This window comes from Saccopteryx bilineata, chromosome 2, assembly GCF_036850765.1.
Source record: "Saccopteryx bilineata isolate mSacBil1 chromosome 2, mSacBil1_pri_phased_curated, whole genome shotgun sequence".
Classification (NCBI taxonomy): domain Eukaryota; kingdom Metazoa; phylum Chordata; class Mammalia; order Chiroptera; family Emballonuridae; genus Saccopteryx; species Saccopteryx bilineata.
This window is the reverse complement of record NC_089491.1, coordinates 168897014-168919294: the sequence shown is the minus strand read 5'-3', so window position 1 is coordinate 168919294 and position 22281 is coordinate 168897014. Positions and strand designations below refer to the sequence as shown.

Sequence of the window (22281 nt, the reverse complement as noted above, 5' to 3'; positions counted from 1 at the left end):
TGAGCCATCCTCAGCACCCACAGCCAACTTGCTCCAACCGTGCCATGGCTGCGGGAGTAGAAGGGAGAGAGAGGGAGAGAAGGGAGAGGGGGAGGGGTAGAGAAGCAGATGATTGCTTCTCTTGTGTGCCCTGACTGGGAATCGAACCTGGGGCATCCACTTGCCTGCCTGAAGCTTTACCACTGAGTCAACTAGCCAGGGCTGTAACTCCGATTCTAATAAGGTCTTGTATACATTTAATCTTGAGTAAGTAAATTTGGGCGTGTCAGGAAAAGGGTTTTGTGCCAAAGGATTGTGATATAATTGAGCTCAGACTTTTCTCAGATTGTTGCCAAGAGTAAAGTGGATGTAATACTCAGCTTTCTACATTGTGCCCACACTGTTTGAAGCTCAGCTGCGGTCACCCGGGTACAGGTGCTCCAGGTGTGGGAGGGGAACACAGGGCATGGTGGGAGGAAGGGAGAGCTCAGAACGGACTGATCTGTACCTCATCCACCCACGTGGTGACTTTCCTTGATGCACCTGCCATTCCTTGGACCCCTGCCTCTCAGTCCATTGACTGTGAACTGCCAAGAGTTCAGTGAGGACAGGGTGACCCATTTAGAATAGGCCCTACTGAATTCTGTGATCCTGGGGGAGAAGCTTTTAAATACAAACCCTTGTGATAAGGGCTTCCTCCCCGGTGGGACTCTGCAAAAAGGGGAGCAGGGCAGATGAACTCAGGATTGTTGCTCTTCATCATATACCAGCCGTGATGTTTCTCCTTTTTCAAACTCCATTGTCATCGAAGTAGAAAAATTCCATCCCTGCCTCCTGTAGAGATGAAAACAGATGCGAGTTTCCACCTTGTCTCCACAGATGAAAAAGTTTTAAGTGTTGTATTATACTTTCCACAAGACCAAACAGGTGAGTTAGTATTGTAAAGTTATCTTGTGGAAAGGAAGAAAAATAATGGACCATAAAGGAGGTTTTTATGTTCAATTTTAACTGTGTCATTTATACATAACACCTGAGGATTTATTTAAACATACTTTATGATAATTTTTTTCTAAATATACTGAATATAAAATAAAAAGGGAATACAGGATCATTGTTACCATTTTTGGCAACTAAGAAATAGTAATTCTACCATAAGTTAGGACAGGTGCTAAAACTCACCCAATTGTGTCTATTAAATATCAATATATGCAGGTTTTTTGTTCTGGGTATAAAAGTTATAAACCTCACAAAAGCTGGTAAAAATATATGTATATATAGAAGGAGGCATAAATACCATGTTAAAACAAAAAAAGACAAGTGCTTATATTATAATATCTATGGTTCATACTATGGCTTGAATTTGTTCTAAAAATATTGCTACTTGAAGCTCCTGAAATGCATCCTGTGCATCGCATGCTACATGGGATGTGGGTATAGAAGAGTTTCAGTGAAATTGGTACTAATAGCCAGTAGAATTGAAACTAGCTTGTTTTCTTACTTCCCACTCCTTGTTGACTTAGGTATTTCAGATTCCTAATTGTGACTTTCCTTTTCTGCATAATAGCCGGTCATCAGTTACAGATGTCGTTTCCTTTGGGCAGTTAGCCTGGACTGTGTGGAGCTTTAACACGCCCCGCGGTTTGGCCAGCATCTGTTCCAGCAGACCGTGTCTTCACTAGGGGCCCTGACTTTTCTGGTCCCTTCCGAGGTCAGAGTCTGGCCTCGAGTCGCAGGCACGTTTTGGGGGCACCTCCTGTCCCCGCCACATCTGCCCCTCAGACTTTGACTCTGGGAAGCCTTGGTTGGGGGATGTGCTAACCTGCTGACCTCCCTCAGAGGTCATTCCCTCTGGGGCCACCTCCTGTGAAGCTCTGCCAGAGCTGTGAAAGGAAGGGACCCTCGAGGGAGTGTTTCACTTTCCTTGTGTTTTCCTACGCTCATTCCCCACAACGCCACTGCCCACCAGGCTAAGTGTGCGCTTTTCTTCCTCCGCTTCAGAGTTCAAATGGGACTTACACTGGCTTCATTAAAGTACAGATGGAACTCTGCAAACTCCCGCAGACCTCTCTGAACTCTGGAAAACCTGCTCCGAGTAGCAACAGCTGCATGAACACCCTTCACATCAGCAGCGCCAACACCGTGGGAGAAGTGATTGAGGCCCTGCTCAAAAAGTTTCTCGTGACTGAGAGCCCTGCCAAGTTTGCACTTTATAAGCGTTGTCACAGGGAAGATCAAGGTATGCCGCCACGCTTAGAATGAAAGCGGTCTCTGCTTTTATTCACACCTTTTTGTCCTCGTTAGCGGAAGGAAGGTTAATGGCTGTAGCCGTGTTAGTTAGGTCAGAGCCAGGGCCAGATTCTGGAGGGCATGGTGAGCGTGACATGTGCTGAGTGCTTCCTGGCTCTCCGTATATTTGAGTGGACAGTTATGCATATGAAGAGCTCAGAGGCATCCACATGTGGTGGGCATTTATGTGTATAGGGATGGCTTTGATCTGGGGGAGGTAGCTTTGATTTTAATGCTATCAGGACAAAAGAGGATGCCCCTGCACTTGAAGTTTGCGGTAGCATAGCCCACGTTGGGTTTGCACCCAAATGCGGAGTGGCCTAGTAGACTTGTGGTCTCTGAGACCTTGAGGATGGGGAGGCCCATGCGTGTTACACACGTCTCAGACTTACTGCCGCGCATGGCATAGCCCTGGACTCTTCTCTTCCCTTAGTTTGTCTCTCCGGCTGTTACCCTGACAGCCAGCCCCCCAGGGGCACTTTCAGTGTGTGGATATTTGGTCTTCTGGAGTTTGCCTGTCTGAACTTAATACCCCTGTTCAGTGGATAGAAAGAGAATATTAAATTTCTGCATGAAATGGAATAAAATATTCCAGGTCTAGCAGAAATTAATACCAGTGGTGGACAACAGTGATTGAGTGGAAATGGTGTCTGTGTGAGATGTCAGGTATTTACATTCTCTGGACTTTCTGGATAAAGCCTAAAGCAGCTCCAGAAGCAAATAATACTAACCTGATATGATAAGAACGCCCTCAGGTGCATGGGGATGAAACCCAGCTAGTTGCTGAGTGTAGGTACATTTCTTGAATACATACCATATGTGGGCTGGGCCCTGTGGTTGCAAGGATGAAAGACCAAGGTTTCTCCCCTCAAGGCCAGTGAATGGGGCAAGTTCACATCTGTACCTACAATGCAGTGGCACCTGGAAGTGCCAGTATAATGCAGATAAGCTCAGGTGGCATTTTGATCTTGCCAGCTTCTCTGCCTGCTCACCTGGATATCAGCTGCTCCATCCTTTTGACATATTACCTTCATGTCTGGCAAATCTTTTAACATGACAGGCAGTGCCAGTTGTGTGTGTGTGTGTGTGTGTGTGTGTGTGAGTGAGAGAGAGAGAGAGAGAGAGAGAGAGATATGAGACTCATAGCTGTCCTTAAAGCTATTAGAGTTTGTATTCTGACTGCTTAGTTTGTGGCTTCTAATTCTAAATTAGTCTGCAGAGAGATTTGTTCCCTTGATCCCTGATTTCATGTTCTTTGAATGGAGTATTTTTATTCTTTTGAAAGGGGTTGCAGATCCTTTTTAAGATTCTTGTTCTCTAAAGGAGGAGCAGAATTAACTGGAAACCCATTTGGGGGATGAATACCCATTTAAATTCATTCTTGAAAATTATTTCTTTTTTGATCAGGGCACAGTTTTCTTTTGTGCAGCTAAAAAGAGTCAGGTAGTATAGATTTCATTCCACGGTGGGCGTTGGTAATAAAATGAGGAGGGTGGTGACTTGCGGGCCGACGCCTTGACCTGGAGGAGGGATGGTAACGGTGTGTGTGGTCTAGGGAACGATCCAGTCCTCTGCCTGTGACTCGGTCCTTGTTCCCTCCCCCAGTTTACGCCTGCAAGCTCTCGGACCGGGAACATCCACTCTACCTGCGTTTGGTAGCAGGGCCCAGAACAGACACACTGAGTTTTGTTCTTCGTGAGCATGAAATTGGAGAGGTAAGTGATTGTACGTTCTTACTTTAAAGTATACACAGAAGCTGGCCCTGTTTTATTGCTCTGGTCTAGTGGTTTCACCACTGGGAAGGAGGAGGGAGGAGGGTGGGGGGAGGAAAGAGGGAGAGCATGTTTGCCGTTGTGGGAGTAGATTGGGTGGTCCTGTGGAGGCTGCTTTTGAATTGTTAGAAAGGAACCCAAAGTTAGTCTACAATAAAATTCTTTTACAAAACTCATTATACCGGTCTGCAATTTTCAGAGGTAGAGGAAATAAAATTTTTATTTGAGCTCCACCCAGTCATTTCCACGCCTTCTACCTCTCAGTTCCTCTAATCCAGCTGAACTTTGAAAGTTGACACTCTCCATATGTTTGCCTCTAGAAGGTCTCAGGCTAATTCACTCCAAAGGGAAATAAAGGGAATTCAATCTCTTTACTGGGAAAGACATTTAACTTTTGTAGAATCTTTCCCCCTCCCCCTTTTAGCCCACATGATTAAAAAATTATGTTTATGTATATAGCATCGTTAGCCATGTTCTCTCCAGGGAGAATTGTATTTAGGCCAGTTCAACTGAAGGAGAAAGCTCTGTAGACTTTCCTTCTAGATCAAATGTCAACTTTAAAAGGACACTTGAGTCAGTCTCTCAGGCTCTGAGTGTCAGTCTTTTGTCTGGAACAGGAAATGGTACAAGCTGCCCATTTTGTGATGCAGTGAGAATAGGGTTTCTAGGTTAGAAAGTTAGGGAACCGGGACTCTGCTTCTGTTAGATGAGTAGCGTGACCTTGGGTAAATCTAATCTTTTCGGTCCTCAGTTTTAAAATCTGTGAAGTGGGACTAAGGATGTTAAAAAGTGCTTGTTAATACACTAGAAATGTAGGTAAACACACTCTATAAGTAGTATGTTTATGTTAGGTAAATTTGAACTTTATTCAGAGAGTTTTAGGAAGACCGTGATTTTGGTCACTTTTGAAGTTTCTTTTGATTCTGATGTTCTGAAGATTTTAAAACTCGCTGTCATTTTGGGTGAGAAAATTGGGCCGGGTTTTCAGTTTGGCACATGGCGGCAATTCTCTCTGAAAGCCTGAGCCGGACATTTCAACATAATCTTGCCAATGCTTTATTTCCCTTGGTATTATTGGTCGTTTAAGTACTGCATGTAATTTAGAGCAAATAGAGCTACATTCATTGTCTGGGAGGGAATTGTGGTTTTGAGAATTTGCATTGTGTTTTAATATTCTGAACTGCTTTATTAGACCTCTGTGTGGTGGTCTCGTTTCTCAGAGTTTTAACGTTAACTGAAGTGAGAGAAAAAACTCGACTGCTGTCAGGGAGAGGGAGGAACCTTATTCTGGAGAATATAGAGAAAAGTAAAATGTTAGCTTTTAAAATTTAACCGAATATTCTAATGTAGAAACTTTGACTTTCCTATTCCATGTTTCTCATTTATTCAGCTCAAGATCCATCTCCGGGGACCTGTCCTTGAGCCTCTTGGTTTTATTCCGTCCCCCTCTGTTCGCTGTATCAGCCAATCTCCAGGCTTTCTTCTGCCCCACGCCCTGGGAATTCCCCATCAGAATTATTTCTGGCATGAACAAGGGCCCCCTTTTGTGGAGGGAGGATGTACAAGTTTGAAAAAAATCCTTGCAGGTGACGCTATGTAGCCTTCTTGACATTTACTACTCTAATGAAAAAATAAAAAGCAACCCCACAAACATTTATTTTGTGCCTTCTAAGTACCTGGTGCTTTTAGGGAAACAGAACTCAGAGCCTCAAGGGTGAGAGACAAAGCCCAGACAGTGACAAGTATGACAGCTGTGGTGTAGGGGAGGGAGGTACTCAGAAAATAATTATAAAAATGCTTATGGTCCTGGTCAGATGGCTCAGTGGTAGAGCATCAGCCTGGCGTGTGGATGTCCTGGGTTCAATTCCCAGTCAGGGCACACAGGAGAAGCAACCATCTGCTTCTCTACCCTGCCCCCTCTCCCTTCTCTTTCTTTTTTTTCCTTTCCTGCAGCCATGGTTCGAATGGTTCGAGCAAAGTTGGACCTGGGTGCTGAGGATGGCTCCATGGTTGCCGAGCAGATGGGCAGAGCATTGCTCAGTATAGGGGGCTTGCCAGGTTGATCTCCCCAGGTTGGGGCGCATATAGGCATCTGTCTCTGCCTCCCTGCTTCTCAATTAAAAAAAATTTTATATCTTTTTTGATCAGGTTTACCACTGTTCAGTGAGAGCTTTCTAATAGATAGTCCTGAGTGGAAAGGGAGGGGAGGAAATCATGGGAGGCCTCTTAGAGAAAGTGGCATTATGCTGAGACTTGACTGAGTAGGAGTTCACCAGGCAGAGGAGGGGAGGACATGTGCAAAGCCATTTGGGATAGTGTGGGGGGGTGCGTATTAGAAAGGACAGGGTCTCTCACACTTAGCAGAAACAACCACAGGAAGCCACTGAATGATTCTAAGCAGGGAAGGGTTTTTATAAAGAGTACAGTTGTGTTCTCCCTAATCTATGGAGGATACGTTTTAAGACTCCCAGTGGATGACTGAAACCATAGGTCAGGGGTCCCCAAACTTTTTACACAGGGGGCCAGTTCACTGTCCCTCAGACCGTTGGAGGGCCGGACTAAAACGGGAACAAATATAATACTTAAAATAAAGAACAAGTAAATTTAAATCAACAAACTGACCAGTATTTCAGTGGGAACTATGTTCCTCTCGCTGACCACCAATGAAAGAGGTGCCCCTTCTGGAAGTGCGGCGGGGGCTGGATAAATGGCCTCAGGGGGCCGCAGTTTGGGGATCCCTGCCATAGGTAGTACCAAGCCCTTTTCTCTTTTTTTTTATTTATTTATTTATTCATTTTAGAAAGGAGAGGGAGAGACAGACAGAGAGAGAGGAGAGAGAGAGAGAGAGAGAGAGAGAGAGAGAGAGAGAAGGGGGGGAGGAGCTGGAAGCATTAACTCCCATATGCGCCTTGATCAGGCAAGCCCAGGGTTTCGAACTGGCGACCTCAGCACTTCCAGGTCAACGCTTTATCCACTGCGCCACCACTGGTCAGGCCAAGCCCTTTTCTCTTGAAGCACTTGATGGCTTCTTTGTCATATCTGAATTGCCAGCAGCGCTACTCTTGTGCTTTAAGTAAAGTAAGAGTTACTTGAACACCAGCACTGCAATATTGGGACACTCGATCTGATAACCGAGATGCTACTGTGACTAATGGGTAGGGAGCATATACAGCACGGAGACACCAGACAAAGGGACAGTTCACGGCCTGGGAGCGATGGAGTGGATGGCTCAAGATTTCATCATGCTACTCAATGGCGTGCAATTTAAAACTTAAGAATCGTTATCTCTGGAATTTTCCATTTAATGTTTTTGGACTGGTTGACTGGGGTAACTGAAACCATAGAAAGGAAATTGTGGATAAGGGGAGGGGACTTCTGTGTTCAGGCTGGTTATTTGGGGAACGGATTGGGCAGCTGGAATGGGGAGGCGAGCTAGGACGTCTAGGGTAGGGGAAGATGGTGGTGGCTAGCCCCAGGGGGGCAGTTGAGATGGAGGGAAGCACGCAGATGGATGAATGGTTTAAAATGGAAATGATTAAGTTGATTGTGGGAGGTGAGAAAGAAGACAAGTGATATCAGTGGTGACTCCAAGCAGAGGAAAGAGGCGGAGGAAGTGTGGAGTTGTTTCTAATGCTTCTGGGGGTCAGGTCTGGAGTGAACATGTCTGATGGGATGTGGAGGTCCTGCTTTAGTGAGAACCTTTTGGGGAAATAGTGGGAGGAGGGGAGCAGCCGAGGAGGGGGTGTGACGGTGAGGCCAGGGACATGGCTCTTGGACCCCAGAGCCCAGGCCCGGGCTGGGAGTGCTGAGAGGGAGAGAGGGAGGGAGGCCAACCTGCTCCCTGTGCTGCCGGGTGGCCTTCCCCAGTCCTGGCAGAAGGAAACACCTGGCATTTTTCTTTTCTGCCTTCTCTCACAGTGGGAAGCCTTCAGCCTTCCCGAACTGCAGAATTTCCTGCGCATCTTGGACAAGGAAGAAGATGAGCAGCTGCAGAACCTGCAGAAGCGCTACACGGCCTACAGACAGAAGCTGGAGGAAGCCCTCCGCCAGGTGTGGAAGCCCAATTAGCGGCCGGGCTCCGGCCACTCACAGACGGTGCAGGCCCGCAGACGAAGCAGCAGCAAGTGCCTCTTCTCGGAGGGCCTTTTCTGGCCCAGTGATGCGAGGGTCTTCCCCCTGCTCTCTAGAGATGTAGTGTCCCCCCGCCCCCCACGCGCCTCCTGCACCTTCGCAGCTCCTATCGGACTGCGGGCAAGCTGCCCCTCTGGAGCGTTTCCAGAGTGCTCCAAAGCACGGACTCTGGGTTTCGTTCTCTTACTTTCTTTCAGTTATTTTAATTATATGATGATGATGTTAAGCTTAAGGATGTTGTGAAATAATTTTTTATAAGCTTAACAAGGAATCCATCTGAATACTTGTTGTATGTCAAAACTACCTGTCTGGATTTTGTTTTTGTTTTTGTTTTTTTTAAATATCAGAGGGAACAGCCATGTGAATTGAAGGCACAGGAAGCTGGTAACTCTGAGGTGTTTGAAGGATTTTGGAGGAGCTTGACATTTCAAGAAAGTAAAGGGAAAGTTGGAAGGAGGCTTGAGCAGAGGCGGGAGAAGTGCTGAGGGACGTGGATCAGGTGATGAGTCGATGGTGGAGAGAGAAAGGTGTATTTGTAAAGGCATTAAAAAAAGCATTCAGTTTTGAGGTGTCAGACCCACTGTAGGATTTCTCGATTTCTTGGTGGGTAAAAATGTGGAAACAGAGCCAAAGAAAGTAGGAGCTAGACCAAAAAGAGGGGTTTGTCATTGCAGCCCACGGGAGAGGCAAGCAGGGAACACTTCCAGAGCAGGGCAGGGCAGGGCAGGGCAGGGCGGCTCTCGGGATCTGCGTCCTGGCATGAAGGCCAGTGTAGCCTCTCTGGACAGGTGGAGCAGGGTCTGTTGCTAACTCCTGTGAAGTTACAGGTTTTCCCTGAGGTTGTTTTCAAAGCTGAAAAGGATTCTGGGTAGGGTCCTCCTGATTGTTAGCTGGGAGGCTTGTCAAGTGAAGAGCTCAATGCATACCTGTGTGACAATCTCCCCCTCTAGTTCCCTTCTCCTTCCCTGCCCTTCCCCTCCCTTTTCTTCCTTCCTGCTCCCTTCTCTCATAAATTGAAGTTGTTCATGCCGAATGGAGAACAGGGGTATGGATGGAAGACCTGATAGAATCAGACCCTCGGTTCCAAAGGAGGACTTGACTGTAAGGAAGGAGGGCAGCAAGAAAGGGAAGCAGGTCCACCCCGAGCTGACCGTGAGCAGGGGCCCTTCTCAGAGACATTTTAACAAAACTGTGTGTTCCTACCAACCAAAGAAATACATGTGCAATAGAAGCCTTCCTGAAAGCAGGTTCAATGAGCTCTGCTTACCTATGCAGCAGTTAATTTGAAAACAGTGGGGAAAGTGTGCTTGTGGCTTTAGAGGGGGGATTTACAGTCTGGTTTTTGTCTAGATACTTTGTTTATAAATTCCCAAGGAATTGTTAACACTTTGGTGACAACTAATGGGTTCTTTGTGAAATTCCAAGGTGCTTCAGCTCCTGGCTTTTAAATGAACTGTGCCTTTTATTGCATTTGTTTCCCTCTTGGTGGCTCTTCTGTCAGAGATCACCCATGCTTTCGGAAGCAGATGGAGTGTTGGTAACGCTGTGCCACACGTGTCACTGACACAGTCATACCTTCCTAAGCTTTTTAAGGAGAGTCAGAGGGAAAACAAAAAAATAGAACCAGCTATAAAATATGTATGGCATAGCTTGTTTAATTTTGCATGTAACTTCTTTTTAGTGCATCGGTGAGGTTTTAGTATCATTGTCATCCAACACTTGATTGTTCAGGGAATGCCTTCATGGTTTTTTATACTGGTTTTACTGTTTAGACTATGGCTTGGGTTAGAGTATAGTGTTATCCACCACCTGGCCTTTTAATTACCCATCCCAGTAAGCTTGTATTTTGTGAAGCATTTGTTTTTCAGATGAAGACACTGTTAGAACCTAACATAGTAGCTGATAGGTATTTGTGAAAAAAAAATTTTTTTTACTTGAAGTAGATTGTCTAAAATAGGCACCCTCACCTGTTAGTATCCAGAACTCTGTTAATTGTCGTGTGCACTACAAATTGCAATTCGGATAATTTACTGTATTGAAATTCTGTCAGCTCATGGTTCTTGAAGGCTGATGTCCTTTCCTGAAAACTGGTTACTGCAGCAGCGTATTAGTGTGTAAAAGAAGGGACCCTATGGCCACTGGGTTTTAAAAATCTTGTGCAAATTCCTATGTTAAATTAAACTAAGCTTTGCTGTAATACTGTTTTCTCTTCAAGATGTGATGGTACAGGAATGATGTTAAGTGAAGGGGTAAGTATTGCAGGGGAGCATTTTAAATTGCAGTTGTAAAAAGTTATAATATTTATAATTTTTTTTTTTGTATTTTTCTGAAGTTGGAAACGGGGAGACAGACTCCCGCATGCGCCCGACCGGAATCCACCTGGCACGCCCACCAGGGGGCAATACTCTGCCCATCTGGGACATTGCTCTGTTGCATCCAGAGCCATTCTAGCGCCTGAGGCAGAGGCCATAGAGCCATCCCCAGTGCCCAGGCCAACTTTGCTCCAATGGAGCCTCGGCTGCGGGAGGGGAAGAGAGAGACAGAGAGGAAGGAGAGGGGGAGGGGTGGAGAAGCAGATGGGCACTTCTCCTGTGTGCCCTGACCAGGAATCGAACCCGGGACTCCTGCACGCCAGGCTGATGCTCTACCACTGAGCCAACCGGCCAGGGCCAGTATTTATAATTTTGATGAATTTAAGTTTATTTTTATAGGGAATATTTTTCTTCCCCGAAATTGTTTTTGGAATGGCAATTTGTTTCCATTATTAAAAATTGATGTTGTTAGTCAATGTCTATGTGTTTTTATTTATGACACTCCACCAAGTAAAAATAAGGTCACAGGAATGGGATAAATTTTTCTTTTTCTTTTTTTAAAAGACTTTATTTATTCAATTTTCAGAGAGGGAGGAGAGAGAGAGAGAGAGAGAGAGAGAGAGAAAGGGAGGAGCAGGAAGCATCAACTCCCATATGTGTCTTGACCAGGCAAGCCCAGGGTTTCGAACCAGCGACCTCAGCGTTCCAGGTTGACACTTTATCCCACTGTGCCACGAAAGGTCAGGCAGGGATAAATTTCTATTACAGATACATAGAGATCCATGCTAGAATGTGGCAACTTTTATTAGGTTTGAAGGGGGCACATTTGTTTTTTTCAGATGTCATTTTTTTCCTTTGCCTTAGCCTTTGGGGAAAATAACCCTAGCCGAATGCCCATATAATACATTCCTGAAACAGTTTTGTTGAGATATACATACATTCAAAGTATATAAAGCAGGGGTCCCCAAACTTTTTACACAGGGGGCCAGTTCACTGTCCCTCAGACTGTTGGAGGGCCGGACTATAAAAAAAAACTATGAACAAATCCCTATGCACACTGCACATATCTTATTTTAAAGTGAAGAAACAAAACGGGAACAAATACAATATTTAAAATAAAGAACAAGTAAATTTAAATCAACAAACTGACCAGTATTTCAATGGGAACTATGCTCCTCTCACTGACCACCAATGAAAGAGGTGCCCCTTCCAGAAGTGCGGCGGGGGCCGGATAAATGGCCTCAGGGGGCCACATGCGGCCTATGGGCCTTAGTTTGGGGACCCCTGCCTTAGCCTTTGGGGAAAATAGCCCTAGCAGAATGCCCATATAATACATTCCTGAAACAGTTTTGTTAGATATGCATACATTCAAAGTATATAAAGCATGTGAACAGTTGAAAGAATTGTTATAAAATGGGACACCCTGTGGCTACTACTGGAATAGAACATTGTAGGTTCCTTAGAAATCTTCACCCTCTACCCCCCATTCTGGAACAGCACTTTCAACGTAAAAGTATTTGTAGGTTTATGGTCCGTGTGAATGCTTTACGTGGGTGGGAGGGATTGGTGGTCACTGGTGGTAAGTGACTGGGTTTACTCCCCACCCTCAACTCCCCCTATAGTCCACTCTGGTCCGGCCTCCAGGCCTGCTGTAACAGATCAGTGTTTTTACTACTGCACTGCGCCCTAGTGGCACTGATGAAATAGCAAGGCTGCACTGAGGGGTGAGGAGGAAACATTTCAAATACTGTTGCAGCTTCACAAGTGAAAAGACTGTGGTAGAAAAGGATGGCTCTATACAGAGTTCCTTTTCCACTGAAGTATCCAGAGGAATCTAATTTGGGAGATCAGCCTTGGTTATAATCCAGGGTACACGGGGATGTTTTGAAATGTTCATTTCTTAACCCTTTGTGTAGTGAGTATTTTTCATATTTGCTGACCCCTGGGAGTGAGGGTTTTTTTTTCCCCCCCAAGAACTGAAATTCCAGTTTTATTAACTTAAAATCATGTTATTTTTTGTTGTTTTTGTTTGATATATGTGATGCTTTTCCCTTTTGTTGATGACCTTTCAAATATATTTTTCTTTCATAGATAAAGTTGATTTTTTTAAAAATTTATTTTTTTTCGGTATATTTTATATTTTGAGAACAATTTCTTGTGTACACACAGTCAACATAAAAACCACAATAGATTTATCATAATATAATTAGTTCCTAAAATTAGAGGTATTTGTGAATACATGCAAAACTTAACAGAAATTTTGGAAATCAAAGACATCATCAAAAAACAAGAAAATAATATTCTTCAAGTAACACTTTTCAAATTATCCTTTCTCTAATTTTATTGCAATTTAGGATAATGACATTTAAAAAATAGATATATAATTTTTTTAATATAAATTTTTATTAATGTTAATGGGATGACATTAATAAATCAGGGTACATATATTCAAAGAAAACATGTCTAGGTTATCTTGTCATTAAATTATGTTGCATACCCCTCGCCCAGAGTCAGATTGTCCTCCGTCACCCTCTATCTAGTTTTCTTTGTGCCCCTCCCCCTCCCCCTAACCCTCTCCTTCCCTCCCTCCTGCGTCCTCCCTCCCCCCACCCCTGGTAACCACCACACTCTTGTCCATGTCTCTTAGTCTCATTTTTATGTTCCACCAATGTATGGAATCATGTAGTTCTTGGTTTTTTCTGATTTACTTATTTCACTCCGTATAATGTTATCAAGATCCCACCATTTTGCTGTAAATGATCTGATGTCATCATTTCTTATGGCTGAGTAGTATTCCATAGTGTGTATGTGCCACATCTTCTTTATCTAGTCTTCTATTGAAGGGCTTTTTGGTTGTTTCCATGTCTTGGCCACTGTGAACAGTGCTGCAATGAACATGGGGCTACATGTGTCTTTACGTATCAATGTTTCTGAGGTTTTGGGGTATATACCCAGTGGAGGGATTGCTGGGTCATAAGGTAGTTCTATTTGCAGTTTTTTGAGGAACCACCCATACTTTCCTCCATAATGGTTGTACTACTTTACAGTCCCACCAACAGTGGATGAGAGTTCCCTTTTCTCCGCAGCCTCTCCAACATTTGCTATTACCCGTCTTGTTGATAATAGCTAATCTAACAGGGGTGAGGTGGTATCTCATTGTAGTTTTGATTTGCATTTCTCTAATAACTAATGAAGCTGAGCATCTTTTCATATATCTGTTGGCCATTTGTATTTCTTCCTGGGAGAAGTGCCTGTTCATGTTCTCTTCCCATTTTAAAAAATTTATTTATTTTTTACAGAAACAGAGAGTGAGTCAGAGAGAGGGATAGACAGGGACAGACAGACAGGAACGGAGAGATGAGAAGCATCAATCATTAGTTTTTCATTGTGCACTGCAACACCTTAGTTGTTCATTGATTGCTTTCTCATATGTGCCTTGACCACGGGCCTTCAGCAGACCGAGTAACCCCTTGCTGGAGCCAGCGACCTTGGGTTCAAGCTGGTGGGCTTTTTGCTCAAACCAGATGATCCCACGCTCAAGCTGGTGACCTCGGGGTCTCGAACCTGGGTCTTCTGCATCCTAGTCCAATGCTCTATCCACTGCACCACCGCCTGGTCAGGCTAAAATCATGTTGCTTGATAACCAATATTTGGAAACAAGAATAACATACATTTGCTTGTTTTTAATGTTGCCTTACACATGTACGATCATACTCTGGATGGTCAGAAGGTACGAGGACATACATGGACGTTAGTACTACTCAAAGGGTTAAGGCAGCAGTTCTCAACCTGTGGGTCCCACTGGGTTAAGGGGAATTAACTTCCTGCCATAAGCTTCTCGTCAGAATTTGTCACTGGTTGCTGACTTATTTAAATTAGTATTCCTATGTTACAGAATCAGTTCTCAAGAATTGTATACTGTGTTTGGGAATCTTGTATGTCCAATGATACCAATTAGGGGTTTTGTGTTTTTGAAAGAAGAGGGCAGCCCTGGCTGGTTGGCTCAGTGGTAGAGCATTGGCCTGGCATAAAGGTATCCTGGGTTCAATTCAGGGTACATAGGAGAAGTTACCATCTGCCTCTCCACCTCTCCCCCTATCGCTTCTTTCTTTCTATTCCCCTCCTGCAGGCATAGCTTGATTGGAGCAAGTTGGCCGTGGACGCTGAGGATGGCTCCATGGCCTTGGCCTTAAGCGCTAAGAAGAGTTTAGTTGTTAAGCAATGGAGTAACGCCCCAGATGGGCAGAGCATTGCTCCCTAGTGGGTTTGCCGGGTAGATCCTGGTCAGGGCACATTCGGGAGTCTGTCTCTGCTGCCCCCTCCTCTCACTAAATGAAAGAAAAAGAAAATGTCGTGAACCAGTGCGGCTAGTAATTACAGGTCCTGAGTGAGAACGATGCACAATGAAGAAAATAGACCTAAAGAGAAATAGGATGAGATCCAGAGGTTTCTGCAAGCTGATGGCAAGAACAGAGCAAAACAGCCCCCAGTTTGCTTTATTATATAGCCATGCAAATAAGGATGTCTTTGATACAAAGTCACACATCTGAGGCAAAAAAAGGAATTCTCTTAAGGCATAAACAGGAGTCCTCCCCACCCTGAATAATTGAAATCAACATCTGAACAAACAGGCTGAGAGGAAGGGCATGTAAATTGCTTCTGGCAGCTTAAGCAAGCAAGTGAAGTGGGGGGGATGGGATGAGTGCAAATACTCAGCTTCCTAGCCAATATAGAAGTGTGGAGGTGGGGGGGGGAGAACTTAGCCTTTTGCTAAGCCTGGAACTACAAGAGCTTTGCTACTTGTAGTCTCCCACAAGAAAAGAAGAAGGAAAGTCTACAACAGGGGTCCCCAAACTTTTTACACAGGGGGCCAGTTCACTGTCCCTCAGACAGTTGGAGGGCCGGACTATAAAAAAAACTATGAACAAATCCCTATGCACACTTCACATATCTTATTTTAAAGTAAAAAAACAAAACGGGAACAAATACAATATTTAAAATAACAAATTTAAATCAACCGACCAGTATTTCAATGGGAACTATGCTCCTCTCACTGACCACCAATGAAAGAGGTGCCCCTTCCGGAAGTGCGGCGGGGGCAGATAAATGGCCTCAGGGGGCAGCATGCGGCCCCGCGGGCCGTAGTTTGGGGACCCCTGGTCTACAATATACAAACGAAGTGCTTACCATGTGCCAGGCATCACTAAAAACCCCACTACGTATTAACTCACTTCTGCCCCCTTATCCCCGTTTTGCAGGTAAGGAAAGAGACTCACCTTGCAGTCTAGCAGCTTGCCTGTGGCCCCTCTGAGGAGTGGCAGGGCTGGGTCCTGGCAGCGGAGCTCTGTCTCTCTGTCATCTTTGCTGTGAGCATATGTCAGCTTTTCAATTAAACTGCCTGTTTAGAGCCTTTCCGGTTGCCTCTGATGAACAGGTCATCTGAAAGCAGGCCTCTTTCGGTGTGGTTGGGAAGTGAAAGGATGACATCAGAATGCTTTTTCATCCCTTTTTTGTTGTTGTTCATTTAGCATTCCCTTTAAGTGATTATATACTAAGTTACATAGAGTGAAACACCTGCCTGTGTTTTTGTTTATACAGGCTATGTTGCACTGGAGAAACTGACAGGGCAGTTAAGGAAACCAGGGTTCTTACTGCAGTGGTGAGCAAGAGGACTCCCTGGAGCCCTGGAGCCCCCACCCCGACACCAGCAAAGCTGGAGTTTTCCTCCCCCTCTGGAACGGTCCTCTTTAAAGGAACACAGGCAACTAAGTTTTTAAAGTCTTTAAAGTATACACTTGTCTGGTGTGAATCATTACTTGCTTAACCAAGTGTGCAAGAGAGCAGCTTTGTGTAAGGATTGGTGAGATGGGCAGGGAGAGGAGACTAGGAAGCAAATACTGCAGAGTTTTGGTTTTGTTTCGTTTGGCAAATGTTCCTCTTTAATTCTACAAGGTGAGAATGGCAAGGTAGAAGACAGACCTTTTTTTTTATTAATTTAATTTTATTTTTTTCCACAGAGACAGAGAGTCAGAGAGAGGGATAGATAGGGACAGACAGACAGGAACGCAGACAGGAATGGAGAGGGATGAGAAGCATCAATCATTAGTTTTTTGTTGCAAAACCTTAGTAGTTCATTGATTGCCTTCTCATATGTGCCTTGACCGCGGGCCTTCAGCAGACCGAGTAACCCCAAGCGATCTTGGGTCCAAGCTGGTGAGCTTTTGCTCAAACCAGATGAGCCTGCACTCAAGCTGGCGACCTCGGGGTCTCGAACCTGGGTCCTTCTGCATCCCAGTCCAATGCTCTCTTCACTGCACCACTGCCTGGTCAGGCGAGGACAGACCTTTTTGATCTTAATAGTTTCCAAAGACACTTGTGATTCTCAGGTTTGACTGAGGTACTAGTTGGCAGTGGCTGGATGCCAAAAGCTGCTCTTCCATTTTCAAGAAAAGTGAGTATTGGAATTTTAAAACACAAACATAAATCTTCAGGGCTCAGACGGGGTTCTGGCGTTGTTTTGGGAGGGAGTTCAGTTTACCAGGATGGTTCATTTTTACCTTTCTAAATTATGAGTCTTACCTTTAATGAGCCTTGGAGCTTGCATGGCACAGATCTGGGGGCACCTGCACCCTCCCCTCACTTAATCTACCCTTTATAGGCATGTGGGACTAATTAAACACTGAGTGGTTCCCTTCTCTTTGAAGTGGAGTTCTAGAGGGCTCTGCTCTAGAGGGCTTTCTGATTTTCAAGCGTCATAAATTTTGCACAGGCGTTCTGGGGCAGCCAAACGTCGTGTCCTGCCAAATCTCAGAATCCTCCAGTTACTACAATGGTAGGCAGGAGGCCGCAGCTCCTATTCCAGTCTTTGAATCCGAACTAGAAATGGTTGTCTTCATAGTTTGTTCAAACTGGCAAACATTTCAAATGTTTCTTCTTGCATGTGTGTTCTCAAGGAGAATGTTCAAAGTCCATGATTTTTAGGTAAAACCGAGCATGTCTTCTAATGCCCTACTGATAAAAGATGCTTGTCTGAGAGAACCCAGGGGCAGCTATAGAAATCAGGGAACTGGGTGTCAGCCCTCAGAAAAGTCCAAGTTCCTTTGCCTTGTCACCAACCAAACTTTGTAAGGGAGCCTGCGTGTGCTGGGGAAGGGAGCGAGCGCGTGGAGGATGACCAGCTCGTGTGGAGGGCGGTGGCTGAGGCCATGAGCAATGTTTCTGTCCCCTCTCACCACGTGGTCCCCTTCCAGTTTGCTCTTAAAGATTTTCTTCTTTTGCAGGTAAGCTAATTGATCCAGTGGTCTTGTGAAAAGTTATCTGTTATGAAGCTGGCAGTTGGGAAAGGGCAGTGTTTAGATCTGTTGGGAGAGATTTTAGGACAAAATGAGGTCCTTGCATTGAAATGTTTCCTTTAAAAAACCTTTTGATTTGTGCAAAAAGGTGGTGAGTTCTGCATCTTCCTAATTTTGCCTAGTTTCTGAAAAACTTGCCAAGTGACAAATGCTGACGTTACTGCTGCTATAAACTCCTTGGTTCCCTCAGGAGTTCACCATTTACAGTTATCTACAGTAGGTAGCTATAATGCACAGGATCAATAATATTTTAACAACATGTAAGCTTACTTTTTTGTATTATTGGAAATACAGTAGGGTTTATGCTTATTAAAATGAGAATTATTATGGTTCCTTCCTTCCCCTCTCCCTCCCTTTTTTCTTCCCAGCCAACAGCTTGGAACTAATTTGAGGAATGAGGCTATCTGGTTTATTGTCAGGCTCTGTTTTATCTGTATTCATATAACTATTCTTTCTCTTTTTTATTTTTATTTTTGTATTTTCTTGAAATGAGAAGTGGGAGGCAGACAGACTCCCGCATGTGCCCGACCTGGATCCACCCGGCATGCCCACCAGGGGGCATGCTCTGCCCATCTGAGGTGTTGCTCTGTTGCAACTAGAGTCATTCTAGTGCCTGAGGCAGAGGCCATGGAGCCATCCTCAGCACCTGGGTCAACTTTGCTCCAGTGGAGCCTTGGCTGCGGGAGGGGAAAAGAGAGAGAGAGAGGAAAGAGAGGGGGAAGGGTGGTGAAGCATACAGGCACTTCTCCTGTGAGCCCTGGCCGGGAATTGAACCCGGAATTTCCACACGCCCGGTCGATGCTCTCCCGCTGAGCCAATTGGCCAGGGCCCTTTTTCTTTTTTAACCTTTCATTTTATATTAGTTTGTTTTGTTCATTACACAAATAGAAACTTGAATAGAAAACCAAGTGTTTTTATTTCTGTCATTCAAAAGATACTCATAAATCACCCTGAGGATGTTAAGTAATGGAAACCAGAGTGTGTGTGTGTGTGTGTAATCAAACTGGTTAAATGTTGGGGACCAAAAAGCCAACAGGGTTTTTGCAGTTTAGGTTTTGGGGGGACAGAGGTGTGGGGAATTGGCTGTAAGCTGACAGTCTGTCCAACCCCCCATTTCACTTGCCTGATTAAGTTGCAAAAGGTTAAGCCCTTCCTCACACCTCCATATTAGCTGATACTCATCCTACCCCCCATGTCCTCCAGAGAGACTGGAGGCAAGTTTCTTTTATCCTGTTTTGTGAAGTTAAGATGTTATGTATTGTGAGGTTTTCTGCACTTGGTAAAAATTCTTGGGTTGCCTTAGAAACATGATCAGAGATCTCATTAATTTCATAATGGCCCACTTTGCCCTATAAATAAAGCGGTTTTTGAATGCTCTGTTTCTGCCACCAGCTTTGCAGAGCCCTCTGAACCCATTCTTTAATTCTTTAAGCGTATTTTCTTAATTCCGCGGCGTTCCCACTCAGGACTTGGAGTTACTAGTCGCGCTGGTTTGCGACAGTTAAGTGTCTTTGGGGAATTTAGGAGGTGAGAAGACTTCTTGCAGGAACTGCATTAGACCTGAGTTGTAAGGATGAGTAGGAGTTGCCAAGAACACTTTATAACATACATGAAAACTCCCCTGATGAGGACTGGTTCCTGGAGGCCCTTTGGCAGTATGTTATATCAGTGTTGCTCTTGCTGTTTTTCTTCCATTATGAGTAAAGAACTGTAGGGCTAAATAATTGTCCCTAGGATTAGAGTTTATCTTTGGTAAGAGCAGAGTTAGAACTTACAATGGCAGCCTGACCTGTGGTGGCTGTGGATAAAGTGTGGACTGGAACACTGAGGTCGTGGGTTCGAAACCCTGGGCTTGCCTGGTCAAGGCATATATGGGAGTTGATGCTTCTTGCTCCTCCCCCCTTCTTTCTCTCTCTCTCTCCTCTCTAAAATGAATTAAATCTAAAAACAAAAAACCAAAACTTACAATGGCAGTTGTGGATCAAACCCAACCTTTTTTCCTGTAACATATTTGCTTACCTCAGAGGGCTGATATGAGGACCAAATAAGATGGCGAATGTGAAGGTGCTTTATACACTGTAAGGCCTGGTACAGTGTGAGGTGGGTTTGTTTTCCAAGTTCTTGTTCCTTCAGTGGTGTTAATGGCTGCTGTGCCATTGGGCCAAAGTGACACTAACATTCATCTGGAAGCATCACCTAGCAGTGGTCGGCAAACTCATTAGTCAACAGAGCCAAATATCAACATTACAATGATGGAAATTTCTTTTGAGAGCCAAATGTTTTAAACTTAAACTATATAGGTAGGTACATTCCTTATTGAGGTAGCGCCTGCATGTGGTATTTTGTGGAAGAGCCACACTTAAGGGGCCAAAGAGCCGCATGTGGCTCACGAGCCGCGGTTTACTGACCAGGGCCCTAGGGTGCAGTTTCCATGAGGGGCATTTTTCTAAGCTGAAACTATGTTTTTTTAAACTTAGGCTTAGAGAAGGAAATGGAGTTAAAAGCAAAACACACATGATTCTAGGGTGATTGGTAGCTCAGGAAATCTGTGTTTACTGCCTTCCCTGGGGTCCCCATAAATACCATGGCAGAGTGTTGTCTTTCTTCTCTGACAAGTGAGAGCTACGTGCGCAGAGCAGTGGGGACTAAGGGTTGCCCGTGCTGTCCTGTCACTGAGGTGAGCGATGCTGAGACCTCCACACCCAAGGGCTGTGTGTAGGTACCACCTGGGGGCCTTCACCCTTGTTTCTGCTCAATGTTGTTATGCGTGTGACTCCTCCCCACAGATAGAATCTTTAGCTCACTTGGCATCTCTCCCAGCTGCAGGGCACATCTGTGGGAGTAAACATGGCATAGACCTGTCTGGAAACAGTCATTTGTGCTGCTTCCAGTTGGGAAAGGACTCCTCTGCGAGCAGACCCTGAGCTGCCTCTTCCTGAAGTCAGGGATCACCCCAGCTGAGCTCTCACTAGGGCCCCTGTGGCATTGCAGGAACTAGAAAGGAGCAGGAAGACTGAGGCCTCAGTGTCTTTTTCCCTTTCTGCACAGAGAACCAGAGTTGGCACCTGCGCCTCGTTTCCTATGGAAGCATCCATAAAACACAGTCAAGGCTGAAGGCTGCCCTGTGTGACTCCAAGTCAGTAGCCACCTGTTCCAGACTGCTACAGGAATCTAGGTTGTCAGGTTGGTCTCAGACCTAATAAAGTTGCTGCTCACCTACTCTGGGAGGCGCTGGGAGATCAGGGAACAGGGGAAAAGAAGTACACCAAGCAGCCACTTTCTTAGGGACATAAGCAAGAATCAGTTGTACTTTTGAGCTACCTGTCTAGCTTTGGGATGAGGCAAGGGAGTAGTGACTGGTGCTCTTGATTCGGACAACAGGAGCCTCAGAAACCAAGCCAGAATTGTAATGTGCTGCAGCTGCTAAGAGCTGCTTCCCCTGTGCTCTGCTCTCCCCAACACTAGCATTTGTGAGTTAGGGAGACCCCTGGAGAGAAGACTTGGGTTTGTAACTGGAGCCTGCCAGCCAAAGAGAGCCCACTGGAATATTTTCCAACATTTGCTGAGAACATTTTAGCAATCGTTTCCACAAAGAAGCTTCTACTTGGCTTTAGTAACAATAGCTGGGAATCAGTGTTTGGTTGTATTCTTCAAGAGTGTAATGTACATAGACTCCTCCACCCCCTTTGGAGATAAGCTGAGCCTTTACCACCAGACAGCTTTGCCCTGGTCCTGATACCTACAATTGGATAGGTTTTGACAAAAGGCTTGCCCGGGTTTTGCTCTTGGTAAATCAGCTTTGGTCATTGTAGTAGTCCTGTATTGCTACATAACAAATTACTCCAAAATAAGCAGCTTAAAACATTAACATTTAATATATCACATGGTTTCTGTGGGTCAGTAGTTTGGAGCTGGTTAGTTGATGGTTCTGGTGTGTGTGTGTGGTCTCTCATGAGTTAAGATGTTGGCTGGGGCCTGACCAGGTGGTGGCGCAGTGGATAGAGCATCAGACTGGGATGCGGAGGACCCAGGTTCGAGACCCTAAGGTTGCCAGCTTAAGCGTGGGCTCATCTGGTTTGAACAAAAGCTTGCCAGCTTGGACTCAAGGTCACTGGCTCGAGCAAGGGGTTACTCGGTCTGCTGAAGGCCCACGGTCAAGGCACACATATGAGTAGCAATCAATGAACAACTAAGGTGTCGCAATGAAAAACTGATGATTGATGCTTCTCATCTCCATTCCTGTCGGTCTGTCCCTATCTATCACTCTCTCTGACTCTCTCTCTGTCCCTGTAAAAAAAAAAAAAAAAAAAAAGATGTTGGCTGGGGCCTGACTGGGCGGTGGCGCAGTGGATAGAGCATCGGACTGGGATGTGGAGGACCCAAGGTTCGAGATCCCAAGGTTGCCAGCTTGAGCACAGGCTCATCTGGTTGGAGCAAAAAGCTCACCAG

The 22281-nt window shown here is 45.1% G+C and overlaps 1 protein-coding gene across 2 annotated transcripts in view; it reads left to right on the top strand.

Moving 5' to 3' along the window:
* Nucleotides 1-10951, top strand: part of RASSF3 (Ras association domain family member 3) — a 115119-nt gene extending 104168 nt beyond the window's left edge. For both annotated transcript variants that reach the window (XM_066258373.1, XM_066258374.1), the window contains exons 3-5: nt 1978-2215; nt 3871-3980; nt 7956-10951. In XM_066258373.1, coding sequence (XP_066114470.1) covers nt 1978-2215; nt 3871-3980; nt 7956-8105 — 498 coding nt within the window. In that variant the 3' untranslated portion in view covers nt 8106-10951. The remainder of the gene's footprint in view (nt 1-1977; nt 2216-3870; nt 3981-7955) is intronic.
* Nucleotides 10952-22281: the final 11330 nt, after the last annotated feature.